A 15416-nucleotide genomic window follows, 5' to 3' on the forward strand; every position below is an offset into this window, starting at 1 on the left:
AGCAGTGACAATGCTGGATCCCCAACCTGCTGAGCCACAGGGGAACTTGCATCTTTCTGCATATCAGTTTCCTGATGTGCCAGGTAGTAAGAATGACCATCTGCTCCGCTCACTTTATGGTCTGGTGAGAGTAAAGTAAAATTGTGTTCTATTTTGTGGAGTGAGTCTTCACAGACTGACTGTGGAATGATCAACTACTTATAAAAGTCCCAGATTTTGCTCTTCAGAGATAGTACTTTCCCACAAGACCAAGAAATTTGTCAGACATGTGGGAGAGACAAAGTCTTTCTCTAAATTTAAAAATTACCTACAAATAGCTTTCTGATTCCTCTTGGGAATTAGATGAATTGACAGGAACAAATTTTAAAAGCATTCCACCAGTCACAACCTATTAGGAACTTACATTCACAAAACACCTGCACCATCAAAACCACTCTCCCATAAATAAAGCCACCTTCCCTTTAAAACTCAGTTCTTCCTTGAAAAAGTGCTCTCTCACATTTATTATTTCATATCATATAATCATATCTTGCATTAATAACACAGGTCTTATCTTAAATCTCACTTCATGAGTTCTCGTGGTGGCTCACTGGGTTAAGGACCTGATGTTGTCTCTGTGAGGATGTAGTTTCGATGCCTGGCCTCACGCAGTGGGTTATGATCCAGCATTGCTGCAAGCTACCTCATAGGTCACAGATGTGGCTCAGATCTGGCATTGCTGTGGCCGGCATGTGCAGCTCCAATTCAATCCTAACCCAGAAACATCTACATGCTGCAGGTGCAGCTGTAAAAAAAAAAAAAAATCTCACTTCACTAGACTAGAGAGAGAATGGATGTGGCAGAACTGGTCCAGAACTCAATCCACTTAGCCCTTTTCCATGTGGGTTCTTCAGCACAGAACACAGAACCTGATCTCAGTGGCTATTTTCTCCACTTGAGATGCATTAAGAGAGAAATTCATTCACTCACACAGTGGACACCTCAGAGCAATAGGGCCTTGTGGAAGCTAGAGAGACTGCAAGGTAAGGCAGGTGAAAAAACAAAAACCATCTTTGTTTCACTGACTGTCCTGATGAGATCGTCTTTGCAGGTGGGATGACAATCTGACTCTGCCACAGATCTCAGTATAGGGGTGCCAGCGAGGCCCCTGCAGAGCCTCCAGTTCTCCCTGCCAATGAAAGTCTGAAAAGGCTTTGCTGTTTTTCAGCCTACTCCCTGGCCAACAACATGCTGCAAAACAGATGCTCTCATGATCACAACAGTAAATGTTCCATGGACTAATCAAAACATTTTGGCTTGAAAGTGGATATGAGTCAAAAGTCTAGCTGAATAACTGACATAAAGGTTCTAAGCTTCAGGCCTGCTGAAAAGGAGTTAAGACTTTAAGGAAATCGCATTCCAATAAAAAGAATACATTTAATGTTAATAAAAAGGTGAGTATGAGTCTGATACGATTCCGGCTCTTCTCCCTGATACTTCATTATTATGGAGCAAGGTTCAAAAGGGCAGGTAAAAGTTACTGGTAAGCATATGATGTGTATATGTACGAACTCAATTCTGTTGGAACTATTTTGTATTATTCTCTTGCTGTGCTTGCTTGCATACAAACACCTGCACACACAAATGTTTTTTACTTAAAACAAACAATATCCTGTACAGCGAGTGTGGTGTCAAAGTGGGGTCCAGAGAGCACCTGCATCAGAGTCACCTGGATGACCACGAGAAGAGGATTCCTCTAGATAATGTGAAAAAAAGAATGTCTATGGATATGCGGCAGGGTCACTTTGCTGTGCAGCAGAAATTGACAGAACATTGTAAATCAACTATAATGAAAAAAATTAAAAAGTAGATTCCTCCATCCAAAGCCACCTTGGTCAGAACTGGGAATCTGCATTTTAACCGTTTAACTACTTTATTACACAATGAGGTTTGAGAACCACCATTCTAGACAAATGACATTAAGTTAGGGAAAAGCAAACATAGCAAAACTGGACAAGTTAAGGAAAAGAGCAGGACAAAGATGAAAAAAGGAAAAGAGCAGGACAAAGATGAAAACTCAATAGGCTTTCAGAACAGATACCCTTGGTACTACAGGTGAAAGAACACAGCCTTTCACTTACAGAGACAGCCAAAGTCTAAATTGAGGACACAGAGACATGGATAGAAGGAGAATAAGCCAAGTTTGAGGTGGAATCAACTCCATCTTCAATCAACTCAGTCAGATATAAAATTCTGGGAGTTCCCTGATGATCTGTTGGTTTCCATTCAGTGCTTTCACCAGTGCAGCCTGGGTTCAATCCCTGGTCTGGGAACAAAGATCCCCCATTCAGCTGCTGCATGCTGCAGCCAAAAAAAAAAAAGAATTCTGTTTTGGCATAAAGTTTGTTTTAATTATATTAATACATTTTTCATTAAAGTTCATTTAAAAATCACCTCTAGAATTCTGCAACTCAGAAGTGACTCAACCGTAAAGAGTTTTAAAATTATCTTAAATATACCACCTTGTTAAACCACAACTACACAAAACCAGTGAAAGAATTAACACATTCCATGAAGGTGTGAGGGAGGCTCAAGTTCACAAACACAGTTAAGTGTTGATTAGACAGTATGTATACTGCTTTTGGCAGAGCCAAAATCACTTTCCCCTAGCAGATATTAAGATATTTTAATCTAAAAATACTTCTTGAACTCTTGACTGAATGCAAAGATTTCAAAAGTAGTTATGAATGCAAACTAGTGTTTATAACAAATGATTCCCCAATCTTTCAAATAGTTTCACCATGGTTTTTCTTTTGTGATTAATGGAAGCTGGTGGTTTAGCCATCCTGGGTTTTAATCCAGATGCTTTGTCTACTGACTTTACAAAGTTACATAAATTTTAAGCCTCATTTCCTCCCTCCCTCCCTTCCAAAAAAATGCAAACCAGCAGACTTAAAGATGAGCACAGATGGAGGAAAGAGCAAGGCCTCAATAAACGCTGAGGCTATACCCATCATTTGTGCACACAAAGGGCAAAATCAACTAGCCTTTTATATCACTGTTATGAAAATTCCAGGAGTTTTTATAGTGAATTAAGTGTTAAAATCATTTGTATCATGGCAAAGAAACAACCAGGATCAATGTATAAAAACATGTGATCTATTAATTCTGATAGCTAAATAATAATTGTGAATTAAAAACTACCTTTTTCATTAATTTAAATTAAAAAATAATTATAATGATTAAGATTAATAAAAATTAGGGACCCCCAAAGAGCATAATCACAGCTGTCCACTACACAAACATGCCCCTAGAAAGAATGAGAATGACATACTTACTCCCTATCTCGGAGGACAATTGTTTACTGTAGATTGTGGAGACCGCTAAATTGAACTGTAGTTTATTTCAAGGGCTGACATTTTCAAAATGACCTAGTTAACGGGATGGTCAGGCATAATGTAAAATGTTTTGTAGGGAATTATAGCTCATCTTACTTTGGTTTTGTTTTTTGCTTTTTATTGTATTTTTATTTTTTTAGGTTTTTATTTTTTCTGTTATAGTTGATTTACATTGTTCTGTCAATTTCTGCTGTACGGCAAAGTGACCCCAGTCATATGTGCGTGTGTGTGTGTCTGTATACACATATATCCTTTTCTCAGATTATCCTCCATCATGTTCTATCACACGTAACTAGATATAGTTCCCTGGGCTATTCAGCAGGAGCTACTTATTTTTTTTAACAGTTTATAGGAAAATATCTGTGCACAGAAACCATCAAATATTAGTATACTACAAGGATAAAACCAACTTTCCCTAGCTACCATTCTCAGCAGTAAAATCACTCCTTCATTTGCTGAAGTACTAAGCATCAGAAGAACCAAGTGCCGGCACAAGGTACCAGCTGGTAGAGCTACAAAGATGGAGGCCACATTGGCCTTGCCCTTGATGTGCTGGACTGTGACAAGAGATCTGTAGACAAATACCTATAAGAGCAATACCTTGAAGGGTATAGCAGGGGCTGCAGTTAACTTGCTTGAATGATTTGGGAGAAATGCAGTTGACGGTGAGCTGTTTTAGCCGGGACTTTAAAAATGACAAGTGAGAAGGAGTTTGAGAAGCAAAAACTAGTGGGAAGAGGAGAGAGCCTTTCAAACAGAGAGGAATACATGTGCCCAAGAGGCACAAAAAAGGTGTGAAGGAGCCTGTGGGTGGCACCTGGGGAGGGGAAAAGAGGTGTGAGGAGAGGGAATTTACAGTCACATCATACACGGTAGCTTTAGCTCGTTTGGACTTCTTCCCAAAGTCAAAGTGAAGTCACGTTTGTTAGTTACACATGTACAGTAAAGGACACACATCAGATTTATTACTAGTCCTGGTGCTTTCAGAGAGGAGAGAAGCAGGTTTCGAGGCAAGGTGACCTGTTGGGTGGCCAAGGGGATATATTCCAGGTGAGAAATTACGGGACTTAAATTAGGACAGTAGCAACCGGAATGCTGAGGGAGGGACAGTCTGTGCAACATTTAACAGAGACTAGTATCTCGTGGAGGATGGAGGAAGAGGAGTATGACCTCAGCTTGGGTAATAACTGAATAATAATGCGACCACAGAAGGCAAAGCACAGATTTTGAGAAGGTCTGAATGAGGAGACACTGCAGAGTGTTTAGGAAGCATGGGGCTGGGGGAATCAGGAAGCTCTGATTACACTGGACTGGCTTGTCTTAGAGGCAGCTCTTCACTGAGAAAAATGTATCTGCAGTTTGGGGAGGACTGGACTAGAAAAAGAAATCTGAGTCGTCACTCTGTAGGTTGTAGCTGAAACCACGGGAATGGATAGGACAACAGCTGACAACGAAAGCCTTACTATGATATTAAAGTGTAAGTGTCATGATGCTATACCCATCTATCTACTCAATAGAATTTCCCAAAGTTATTAAACATGATAATATGGAGACTATGAGGCAAAACTGAAGCATATGCAATAACATGGAAAGATCTCTAAAACATTATGTGTGAAAGAAGCCAGGCACAAAAAGAATTCATTGTATGTTTCATGTACATGAAACTGTAGAATGGACAGAACTAACCTACAGTGATAAAAATTAGATCAGTGTCTGCATCCCCGGTACAAGGGTCTACTGGAAACCTAACCTAAAGGTATAGGTTATATCAGTGTGTGTGTTTGTCAAGACTGACGGAGCAATAAGCATTCCACTGCATATAAATTATACCTTAATTAAAAAAAAATCAAGCGTTCCCGCTGTGGTGCAAAAAAGTTAGCGCTGTCTCTGCAGTACCAGGACACAGGTTTGATCCCAGCCTGGCACAGTAGGTTAAAGAATCCTGTGTTGCTGCAGCTGCAGCACATATCACAACTGTGGCAGAGGGTGGCCAAAACAGGAAAAAAAAAAAAAAAAAAAAAAAGTACAAAGTTGTGTGTTTTTTAGCTTTGTAGGACTGCACCTGTGGCATATGGTGCAGGAGGTTCCAAGGCTAGGGATCAAATCAGAGCTATAGCTGCCAGCCTACACCACAGCCACAGCAACACCAGATCCTTAATCCACTGAACAGGAATCGAACCCACATCCTCATGGATACTACTTGGATTTGTTTCTGGTGTGCCACAAGGGGAACTCCTATTCCTATATACAAAAGAATGGGCCAAAATAAATTATGGCAGGGTAATGAAACTATGGTCTGTTTCTCTTCGTGCACAATTTTCATTAATTTTCACATACTGTCCTTAAATAAAAAGAAATTTGAAAACCTAAAATGCCCATAAATATTTCATCAATTACCCATGAAAATGGAAAGCATATTATATATTTTTTTTTCACAGAAGCAGGAATGAATCTCTGCAATTCAAGAGTTTACAGTCTGAAGACAACAGGAAAACACAAGGTTTAGTAAACACACAAATGCAACATATCAAGGCTCTCTGGGACCAAGGGAACCGCACGGTTTTGTTCTGAGCAGACCGACAGCGGTTTCTCATGCGTTTCTACCGAAGTAAATGGTGAGGAGTTTCCGTCGTGGCTCAGTGGAGGCAAACCCAACTAGGAACCACGAGGTTGCAGGTTCTGATCCCTGGCCTCACTCAGTGGGATCCAGTGTTGCCGTGAGCTGTGGTGTAGGTCGCAGATGCAGCTCGGATCTGGCATTGCTGTGGCTGTGGCTGGTGGCAACAGCTCCGATTAGACCCCTAGGCTGGGAATCTCCATATGCCGTGGGTGTGGCCCTCAAAAGAAAAAAAAAAAAAAAAAGTAAATGGTAAGCTGTTCCATGAGGGTGTGGCTCAGTGGCAGAGACACCACGTGGGCTGCACTGGAGGGAAGCTGGGGGTAACCTGGCAGCAGAAGACACTTGTTGGGGTGACAAGAGAGACGAGAGTGGTAAAGTCATTCAGTGGAAGGGACAGCTCTAGGCAGTCCGATTTGAAGATCACAAGCGATTTGAAGATCACAAGCGCGGACTTTTGAAGGGGAGGGGAAGGGACGCGGAGGAGGCAGAAGAGAGGGAAGCGAACAACAGCAACAAAAGTGCCGACCTTTCTTGGGTTTCAGTGCCCTTGAGTTTATGAGTCATCATTTATTCTTTGTATTTTGGGAACCTGGCCTCAATTTTCGTAGAGAAAGTAAAGAAAACTTAATAGGAAAGTGACAGCAGCAATCCTGCATGCGTCGAGGGCGGGGGGTGTACCTAGGGCACCATGGTGGCGGCCCTCTTGAGTTCCCTGTGACAGAGCAGGCACTATGCCTGCTGCCACATAGGTATTACCATCTTGTTCAAGCTCCACGATGATCCAGCAAAATACATTTTAACTGCATATTACCAGCGAGGAAACTGTCCTCAAGCCAGGTAACATCTAACTAGGAGTGGATGAATCACAACCTAGAGTGTGGACCCCACACCCCAAGACCTTCTAATGGATCAGGAAGGGGGGACCCATCGCATCTCACTTCCATTTCAATGTGAAGAGAAAAAACAGCCTGTCCTGAGGGATCTCTAATGATATTTGTTCAAATTACAATTCCTTTCTGCAGTGCAGTCTCTGCCCTCACACGTTAGCAAATACAAACTGCATGCATCTTCATACCCAGAATTTAATAGCCGTGAAGTCTTGGTGGCGGATGCTTTGCCACACAGTTACCTCATGCAATCCCAGTGGCTGCCCTTGAGACAGACGATGATCACTCCCATCATACAGAGAATGAAACTGGGACGGAAGACGTGTATTAGGATCTTGCGCTGGGGTCACCCAACTACCAAAGATATGAACCTGGATAGTGGGACCACACAGTCTAACTGCTTCGTCCCACTGCGTCAGATTTTAAAACTGAGCTGTAAACTTTGCTATGTAAACTTATTTATTTCCATGGCAGCTCATGCCATGATCACTCAAATTGGCCGCTTTGAGAACATTCTTCCTGAAGTGTTTCATCAGAAAAACAATTTAAAGGCTTCTCTTCTCTCCCTGGGTAGAACCAAAACCCTAGCCCAAATGCCCTATGCTGTTACTGGAGCAATTCGATCTGATTCAACAGCAGTAAGGACACAGTTCTGGTGGGTCTGGCCTTGGGTGACCAGATGATACGGGCTGGGCCAGCCACTGAATCCTGACACCTCAAGAGCCACAAGAAAGCCACCCGAGGGCACCCTCTCTTTATCACAGGAAGAGAAGAGTGGGTACAAATGGCCATGGCATTTCCTGTGGCCCAAGAGACGGACTAGGGGTGCTGAGTAGCTGGGTCCCCACTGAAAGCCCTGAATTGTGCCACCCACTAAGAGGTGACAAGAGGACGGCCCCATTCAAATGACTCAATAGAACAGTGTTCCCTGGGTGTTTCTGCCTCATCCTGCAGAGAGGCTGAAATGTGAACCTCCAGGTAGGCTCCTTTTCACCCCCAGTGGGTTAGAATGGACCCTGAGACACACAGAGAAGGCCTCTTTCCTCATCTGCTAACCCATATCCATGACCTTATTTAAGGCATCGACAAAAGCAAATTAAGGTGGCCATGTAGGCAACCAAAATGGCAGCAGTCAACGGAGGTAGCCCAGCAGAGAGCCTTACATGTCTCTCAGAGCTGCGGAGTTTTTTGTTTGTTTTTGTCTTTTTAGGGCTGCACTCACTTTTTAGGGCATGTGGAGGTTCCCAGCCTAGGGGGTTGAATCAGAGTGCACTGTTTCTTATCTGTGGTCTCCTTGAGCTGTTTTCCTAGAACTCTCAAGTGTTTGGGGGCCTGAAGTTCCATCTGTCTTAAAATTACTTTTCCATCAAGAGTCCTTCCTAAGGTCAGGAGAAAATGATGTCCTGGACGAGGTATTATGAATCTGGGGGTGAGCTAATGGTTTAGCATTGCCACCCCACCACCACATACACAGCCCCCCACCCCCACTCCACCCCCGCCCTGGCCCAATCAGGAAGTGAAAAGCAAGAGGAATAGAGAGAGAAGTTCTCACCCCACATTCGTGGCGATTTGATCTTTGCCCCCCAGGTGGGGGGTGGGGCGGGATGACTTACAGAATATTCAAGTCTAGCTAATTTCATTGACAATGTTTAAACTCTGGTGTTGTCCAAAGAAAAATGAGCAGTTTCTCCTGGAACTAGACGAACAAAATTTTCATCTCTGACTGTTGCCTTTGTGTTATGTACACACAAAACTACACACTCTCAGCAAACACACAGAAAACCCGCAAAGGGCAAGGCATTCGGCCTTTCAGTGAGCTACTCCAGACCTGGCTGACACTAAAGCAGGAACTGATTCTCTAGGGCTGTGGTGCCTCCAAAGCTCCAACACACTAGCTGAGCTGGGAAAGGCAGGATTGTTTCTGTTGCGAGAACCCAGGACTCTTCCAGGAGAGACAAGAGCTAGAACACAATTCAGCCTGGGAACTGGAGCACCAGCGGCAAGTGCCACAGTGTCAGAGGCACATGGCTTTCTGGGAAAGTGGGTCCTTACTCACCACCAGGCCCTGTCCAATAACTACAGAATGTGCCTTCTTCAGATAGCTACCCCCCTTCTAACTTTACACTCACTACTCACAAACCACCCAAGAAGGGTAATATCATTATTGCTATGAGAAAGGGAATTTTCTCACCACTCGTTAATATGAAAAGAAAAAACAACCGATAGAATTATTTAACAGGAATCCACACAATTGCAGAAACCATTCTGTCCCTCTCTTCAGGAAGAGAAATGTTTTGGTCATCAGAAGCTCTACTAAGCTTAGTCAGATCCGTGCCTGGAATTCTGTGAACTTGAGGCCAAGCTGCCGAGATTCAAAAGAAATGTCGACATGATGGTGTTTGCACCAGCGTGCAACTCAGGCCACCCTGCAGAGAATCACATTTTTCCCTCGTCCCACAAAACTTGCTAAAAAAAAAAAAAAGAAGAAGAGGAAAGAAAAAAAAATCTCTTACCTAGCTCTCCCCGGAGGTTAACAAGTTCTTGAGACAGGGCTTTGTGTTGTTTCAGTGCTTCCTCCCGCTGTGGAAAACACACATCAAGTTACTCATGTTTTCAAGAGGGTCCCTTTCAGTAAAGCACACACACATTCGTTATCACCAGGAAAACGAGACTCAGAATTGAGAAGCCAAGATATGAATCACTGAGGCCGACAGTCTGTGTTGTTAAAAAAACACAGATGTCCCTTAGTTGTTAAGGAAATCCATGTTTCAAAAATCTGTATTTTCTCAGGTCCTCGTGACACTTTCATTGGAGGCACTGACCAGCCCATTTAAAAATGTTTACTTTGAGCCATGCTTCATTGCCAGTCGCAGACCCTTTCAGCTAATGCATACTGTACTCAAGACGTAATGCATTCTCCTCCAAGGGTAATAAAGGCCTAATCAGTTTGAGATAAATATTTAATGTTCTAAACATACACACTTGTATGTACTTTGTCCTATATTTGCAAATAAAAAACTTTCCTTATGAGGCCAATTCTTTACTGCTAAAGGGAAGATACAAAGTCTATCACAGAGCCATGGCACAAAAAAATAACCCTTTAAAGACAAAATCAAGTTAGTTTTACTCATCTACATACTGTTTTCTAAGGATGATCTAAGGTTCAGCTATAATTCTAAGGAGATGTTAGAGAAATGAATTAAATAAAGCCAGCCGGCTGTTTCAGAATCAAACAAGCAATGATCAGTCTTACAAAAGAGAACAATTTCCAAGTTGCCAGCAACTCAGAGCAAGCATACAGACATGCATACGAATACAGCCATTAGGTAGTTTCTTAAAAGGCAGATTCCCTACCACCAGCGCGTTAGGAAGGAAAGGGCGGAATTCAGAGCTCTCGGGAAATGCCCTCCCTAAGATCCCCCAGCCAGAGCTCCCGAGGCATCTGGTTCAGTGTTGCAGAGATCCGGAGACCGGCGACCGGCCTTTGCAGGCAAGAGTTGCTTGTCATTCAAAGCATTTCCCCCTAAACCTCTGCCTCGGTCCCTGAAATTCTTCCAGAAAAGCACTAAAAACAAATACTAATTACCCTTGTTGCCGCACATGGAGGATAGAGGCACATTTTGCTGCCGGAGCAGCCCATTTTCCAGCTTCCGTCTCCAGCTTCCCCCCGCCCCCCGCACCGTCCAAGGAGTACACAGGTGGCCGCACCACCCACCAGGCCGGTCTGCCTACATTCAGAGCTGCAGCGGGAGGAGCGCCGTTGGCCCGGGGTCGGCCGTGCTTGCGTCCTGCAGGTTACCGGGTGCCTCAGACGCCTCTCCCCGCACAGGAGCTGATGCTGCAGCTTCTGCCTTTGGCACAAGCAGCCTGCGATTACTTAAAGCCACAGCCCATCATTTATGAGAAACGAGAGCCAGACGTTAGACTGATCGATGGCCACTTACTTAAATATCGGCTGGTACAGTGGAAAGAAAAACCGCCCTCCTCTGCGTGGATAATGGAGTTATTTTTAGATTTGTGAGTCTTTTTATTCCCCTTTCTAATTGAGGTCATTACATGATCATACTTGCTAATAGAAAAGGGAAATTTGTTCTCCCAAACCTCTATACTAAGTGAGCAATGAATGAGGTGGGGAATGTGTTGTGACTTAGAATTTACAACGACGTTATAAAATGAATGATGTTTCCCGGAAAAAATAATGGGAATGCTTAGAACACGGCCCACTGGCATTTTAAGTGTGACATGCAGATTTGAGAACTGGAGATCAGATATGTTTTATGGCTTTGACTTTTTTTCTTTGTAGTAGTCTCTCACAAAAGGGCTAAGTTAACAACATACTAGCACTGCTGTGGACATTTAACAGTAACTGGAATTTAAGAAACACTTCCTCAATGAGTACGTTTTGGCCTTAATGGCATTTAAAACGTAGTATTAAACTATTCTGAAATCATAAATCAGTAAATCCAGGTTTTTAAAGTGAATAAGTAATGAGTTTTCTAACATAAAAATTAAAGTTTGAGGAAAACTAACCTGGATAAAAATGGAAGAAAATAAAGAATACATATACTGTATACTTTTTTAAATGACAGCTTTGAGATATAATTCACATAGCATATAATTCATCCACTTAAAGTGTACAAGTCCATGCTTTTTAGTGTTTTCACAGAGTTATACAGTGGTGCAACCATCACCTAACAGAATTTTAGAACATTTTCATCACCCCAAAAAGAAATCCCATACACCTGTGTACCTTTCTTGAGCTCAGATTTAGGCCTTAATTTTGTCACCTTCATAATTTAGTTCAAGTAAGTATCAGCAAATTTCGTCGCTTGAGTGACAAGAAAATACCTTTACTAGATATCTTCGCTCAATCTGTAACACATTTGGTGACCTTGCTGAAAATTCACCCTTTTCCAATAGCAGCTAAATCGCTAATAGAAGGGAAAGCTGGCAAGAAGTTACGTCACTTTTCATAGATATGGAAATTTATTTATATATTTATTTCATATATTTTCAAATATGAAACATTAAGTTGGTATATAATTTCCAGGAGTTATTCTGTGAGAATTTTTACATCCTATCACCAATATCTATCAGGCGATCTTTTTGCTTATTAAAGGGCTTTGAGGGACATGCAATTTCAGTAGTCAAAATCTGAGGCTGGCTGATGTGGAACCTGGGGGGTCAGAGGACCAAACTGTATCTTACAGGAGGAGCTTGAGCATCCATGGGTTTTGTTATGTGTTGAAGGCTGGGGTGCTGGACGCAATCCCCACAGATGCCAAGAGGTGACTGTACCCGTGTGGCTATTTCCCCAGGTCCACAGCACCCAACCTTCCTCAATGCCCAGAAGTCACTGATCTCTTCCAACCTCAGTCAACCCCAGGGACAGTAACAGGAAAACCATGAGGTCATTTCGGACTCTTGTCAAATGGGTTGTGCCAAAGTCAGTCAGTTCTTCCTTTGTGTGTCTTGAATCCTTTGCACTTTCTCTGTTGGTGCTGCCTCCACCCTGTCCTAATCCTTGCCAACGCATTCCTGAACTATGGAAACATCCCTCCCTCCACATTGCTTTGCAGAGGACTGGGAGATTGTTATCCCATATTCTTGGTACATATAAATGCCCTTGATCAACAAGTGTCTTCCACTGAGCACATAAAAAAATCAACATCCATGAACCTGTTTAGACGCCCTACTCTTCTTCTGTCCAAATCACACTCTCCATGCATGTCCCACTTCCACAAATGCCCAGTCCTCTGTGTATCTGTCCATGTTATAAACCTTCAGGGAATACTGTCAATCATGCCACCTCCTTCTTCCACATGTCTAGACAGGACATTTATCCTTCTGAATCGGTAGGCAAGTTATTACCAAGTGCCAATTAACCAAGTATCATTCCAGATGCTGGGAAAAATATGGAAAAAATTTAAGACACAGTTCCTGCATCAAGATGCTTGGGACCTAGGTAGATACAAAATGTCCAGGCCCAATACCTCAGGGCAGATGAGGGGAAGCAATACAGGAGAATGGAGTATTCAAGGGCTTTAAACATGACCCTATGTGAAATGCCGACCACACTGCCCATACCACAACAGACACACACTCAGTGCTAAGTTACCCGACTCTCCTGGTTGCTTGCCCCTTAAGACATTTACCCCTTATTTGCAGACGATAAAATGTGTTTTGTCACCTAGACATGGATTGCCTGTATCTTTCTATTTAGCTGCCCCTATATCAGTGTTTCTGTCTTAGATGATAAACTCCTTCTGGTCCAGATAACAAGTTTATTTAATTCTCTTTGTATTGTAACATGTTGGATTCTACTCAATGTGAAAAAAAAAAAGGGGTGGGGGTGGGGGAGGTGGGAATCTGGCCAGAAAGATGCTTTTATACTCATGCATTAAATATATGAAGTGCTCCAAGAAGAAAAAAAAAAAAAAATGGATTCACCATCATTTAATTAGGAGTCCCTGGGACATGGGCACTTAGTCTCTGGCTGTGGTCCCATCAGTGGGCCTTAGTTTGCTAGCTGGGGAGTGCATCACCAGCACAGGGGATTTTGCAGCAAAGAGCCGCCTCAGATGGCTCAGCTGGGAGCCATCTCTGAGCTCCTCCCCCATCACACAAGGAGTTGTGGCCACTTTTTTTGTGCCAAGACATTTTTACTTACAGTCCGCTGTCATTCAAAATTCATCTCTGTTTAGGTGCTACTTTAGGTTAGAGTCCACGTTCAAAAATAGAGGGAGGCACACTGAATGACTCATCAGAGGTTTGGCAGGGGTGACCTCTGTCCTGTTCAGGTGCACCTAGAAACTCCCCAATGTACCCTTTTATGAAGAAATTGGGATCATGACCAAGTGTCCTTCACGTGGTCTGTCTGTACAGAACACTGTACGCTGTGCAAGGGTAAACCAGGGATTAGAACAAACTGAAACAATAGTGTGTCCTTTGCGAAACGGTGGGTATTGGTTTCCTGATTCATGAGGCATTTACTAGAACTTCTGCTATGTAATGGTGTTTGCCACTAGAGTTGTAGTTATTAAACAGTTGCAACAAAAGTGATAGTTCCAGGATTCCCTATAATTGACCATTTTCTTTCCCATAACTTCATGCTCTCAAACCATTTAGAAGCAGTAAGCAATAACAAGGTATATGTACATAGAGATCAATCTCGATCTACAATCTATACCCACCTACCTACACACCTGTCTATCCATCACCTGTGTAATGTGTACAGAGAACTAAAGGGTTAAGTAAAAATTATTTTGAAAAAACTGCTTAACTTTTCCCCTGGTTATAGCGTCCCTTTCCAACTGTTTTATAACAGTGCCCTGTATACATTAAGCAATCAGTAAATATTTGCTGATTATAAAGAGCTAGAAAAGAGCAAAAAAAAATTTACATAAAGACTTTATATGTTCATCTTACACCTGGGATTCCATCCATTTGTTCATTCAGATAGATACACACTGTGTTATCTATCATGGGTAAGGCACTGCCGTAGCAGCTGGGGGTGGTTTCCTAACAAAGAACCAGACACAGATCCTGCTCTCACAGAGCTTCCTGCCTTAAAAAGTTAAAAAAAAAAACAGCTGTGAAATGGTTACAGATAAGGCAGAAGAATGACAGAGAAACAGAAGCGCTCCTGGAAACTAGAGGGTAGATACAACATGGAGCTAGAAGGACCAGGAACGTCTTCTTGAAAGAGAGCATTTTTGAGCTGAATTTCAAGAAATTCAAGGGAGTCACAATGACACAGGCCTTGGGAGCTGAACTGGGTATAAGAGGAAATTTATATACAGGACAAGTATCCACTAAACTCATTAAGAGTTTCCCTACTGTGGACGGAAGCAGCTCTGAGTGCCCAAACCAGTGGAATGTTTTCTCTAGTGCTGGATCTCATCTCTCTCTAACTGAGGAGCTGGCAAAGGTTTGGCTTATGTTTACAGGCCCTGTCATACGGGAGGGAAGTGTCTTTAAACACTAGGACCACGTGGAACATGGAAGGGTCAGCCACAGGCGGTGTGAGGGGCTGAGGACACAGCCGAAGAAGAGTGGGCTGTGGTCCACGGCACATCCACTCCCGGCCTTGGCTCACTGAGAGGCATGGAAGGTAGGGCTGCCTCATCTATTTCATTCGCGTCTTTAACTTTGATTGCTTGCATAGGGAATCCACGTACATTAAATCCAGGTAGTAAGGCGATGCTACTATAAGAAACATCTGATCATGTAGGTATTAGGGAGAAGGGGGTCAACCTGTAATGGTATTTGAAGAAAGGATGAATAAACCGAGGAAGTTTGTAGGGGATTTTGAGTTCACAGTGTCCAAGGCCTGGGTTCAAGTCCTGGTCCTCCCACTTCTCAGCTGCCTAATTATAGTTAGGTTATTTTAACAGCTCTATGCCTCATTTACTTGTAAATTCCAACTTGGGTTCTTAGAGGGGATTTTATTAAGAAAAAAATATCTGGCACTGAGTTCCCGCTGTGGCACAGTAGTTTAAGGGTCTGGCATTGCCACAGCTGTGGCCTAGA

At 42.8% G+C, this 15416-nt stretch overlaps 1 protein-coding gene across 9 annotated transcripts in view; it reads right to left on the reverse strand.

The window, feature by feature from the left end:
• MTUS1 (microtubule associated scaffold protein 1) overlaps nt 1–15416 on the reverse strand; it is a 178015-nt gene that overhangs the window by 19950 nt on the left and 142649 nt on the right. For all 9 annotated transcript variants that reach the window (XM_085002988.1, XM_085002986.1, XM_085002985.1 and 6 more), the window contains one exon: nt 9398–9464. In XM_085002988.1, coding sequence (XP_084859114.1) covers nt 9398–9464 — 67 coding nt within the window. The remainder of the gene's footprint in view (nt 1–9397; nt 9465–15416) is intronic.

The sequence above is a fragment of the Sus scrofa genome, chromosome 17 (genome assembly GCF_054392235.1).
Source record: "Sus scrofa isolate SSC_HxYL_T2T_F1_AM1 chromosome 17, Sscrofa_HxYL_maternal_Yorkshire_Landrace_v2.0, whole genome shotgun sequence".
Classification (NCBI taxonomy): Eukaryota; Metazoa; Chordata; class Mammalia; order Artiodactyla; family Suidae; genus Sus; species Sus scrofa.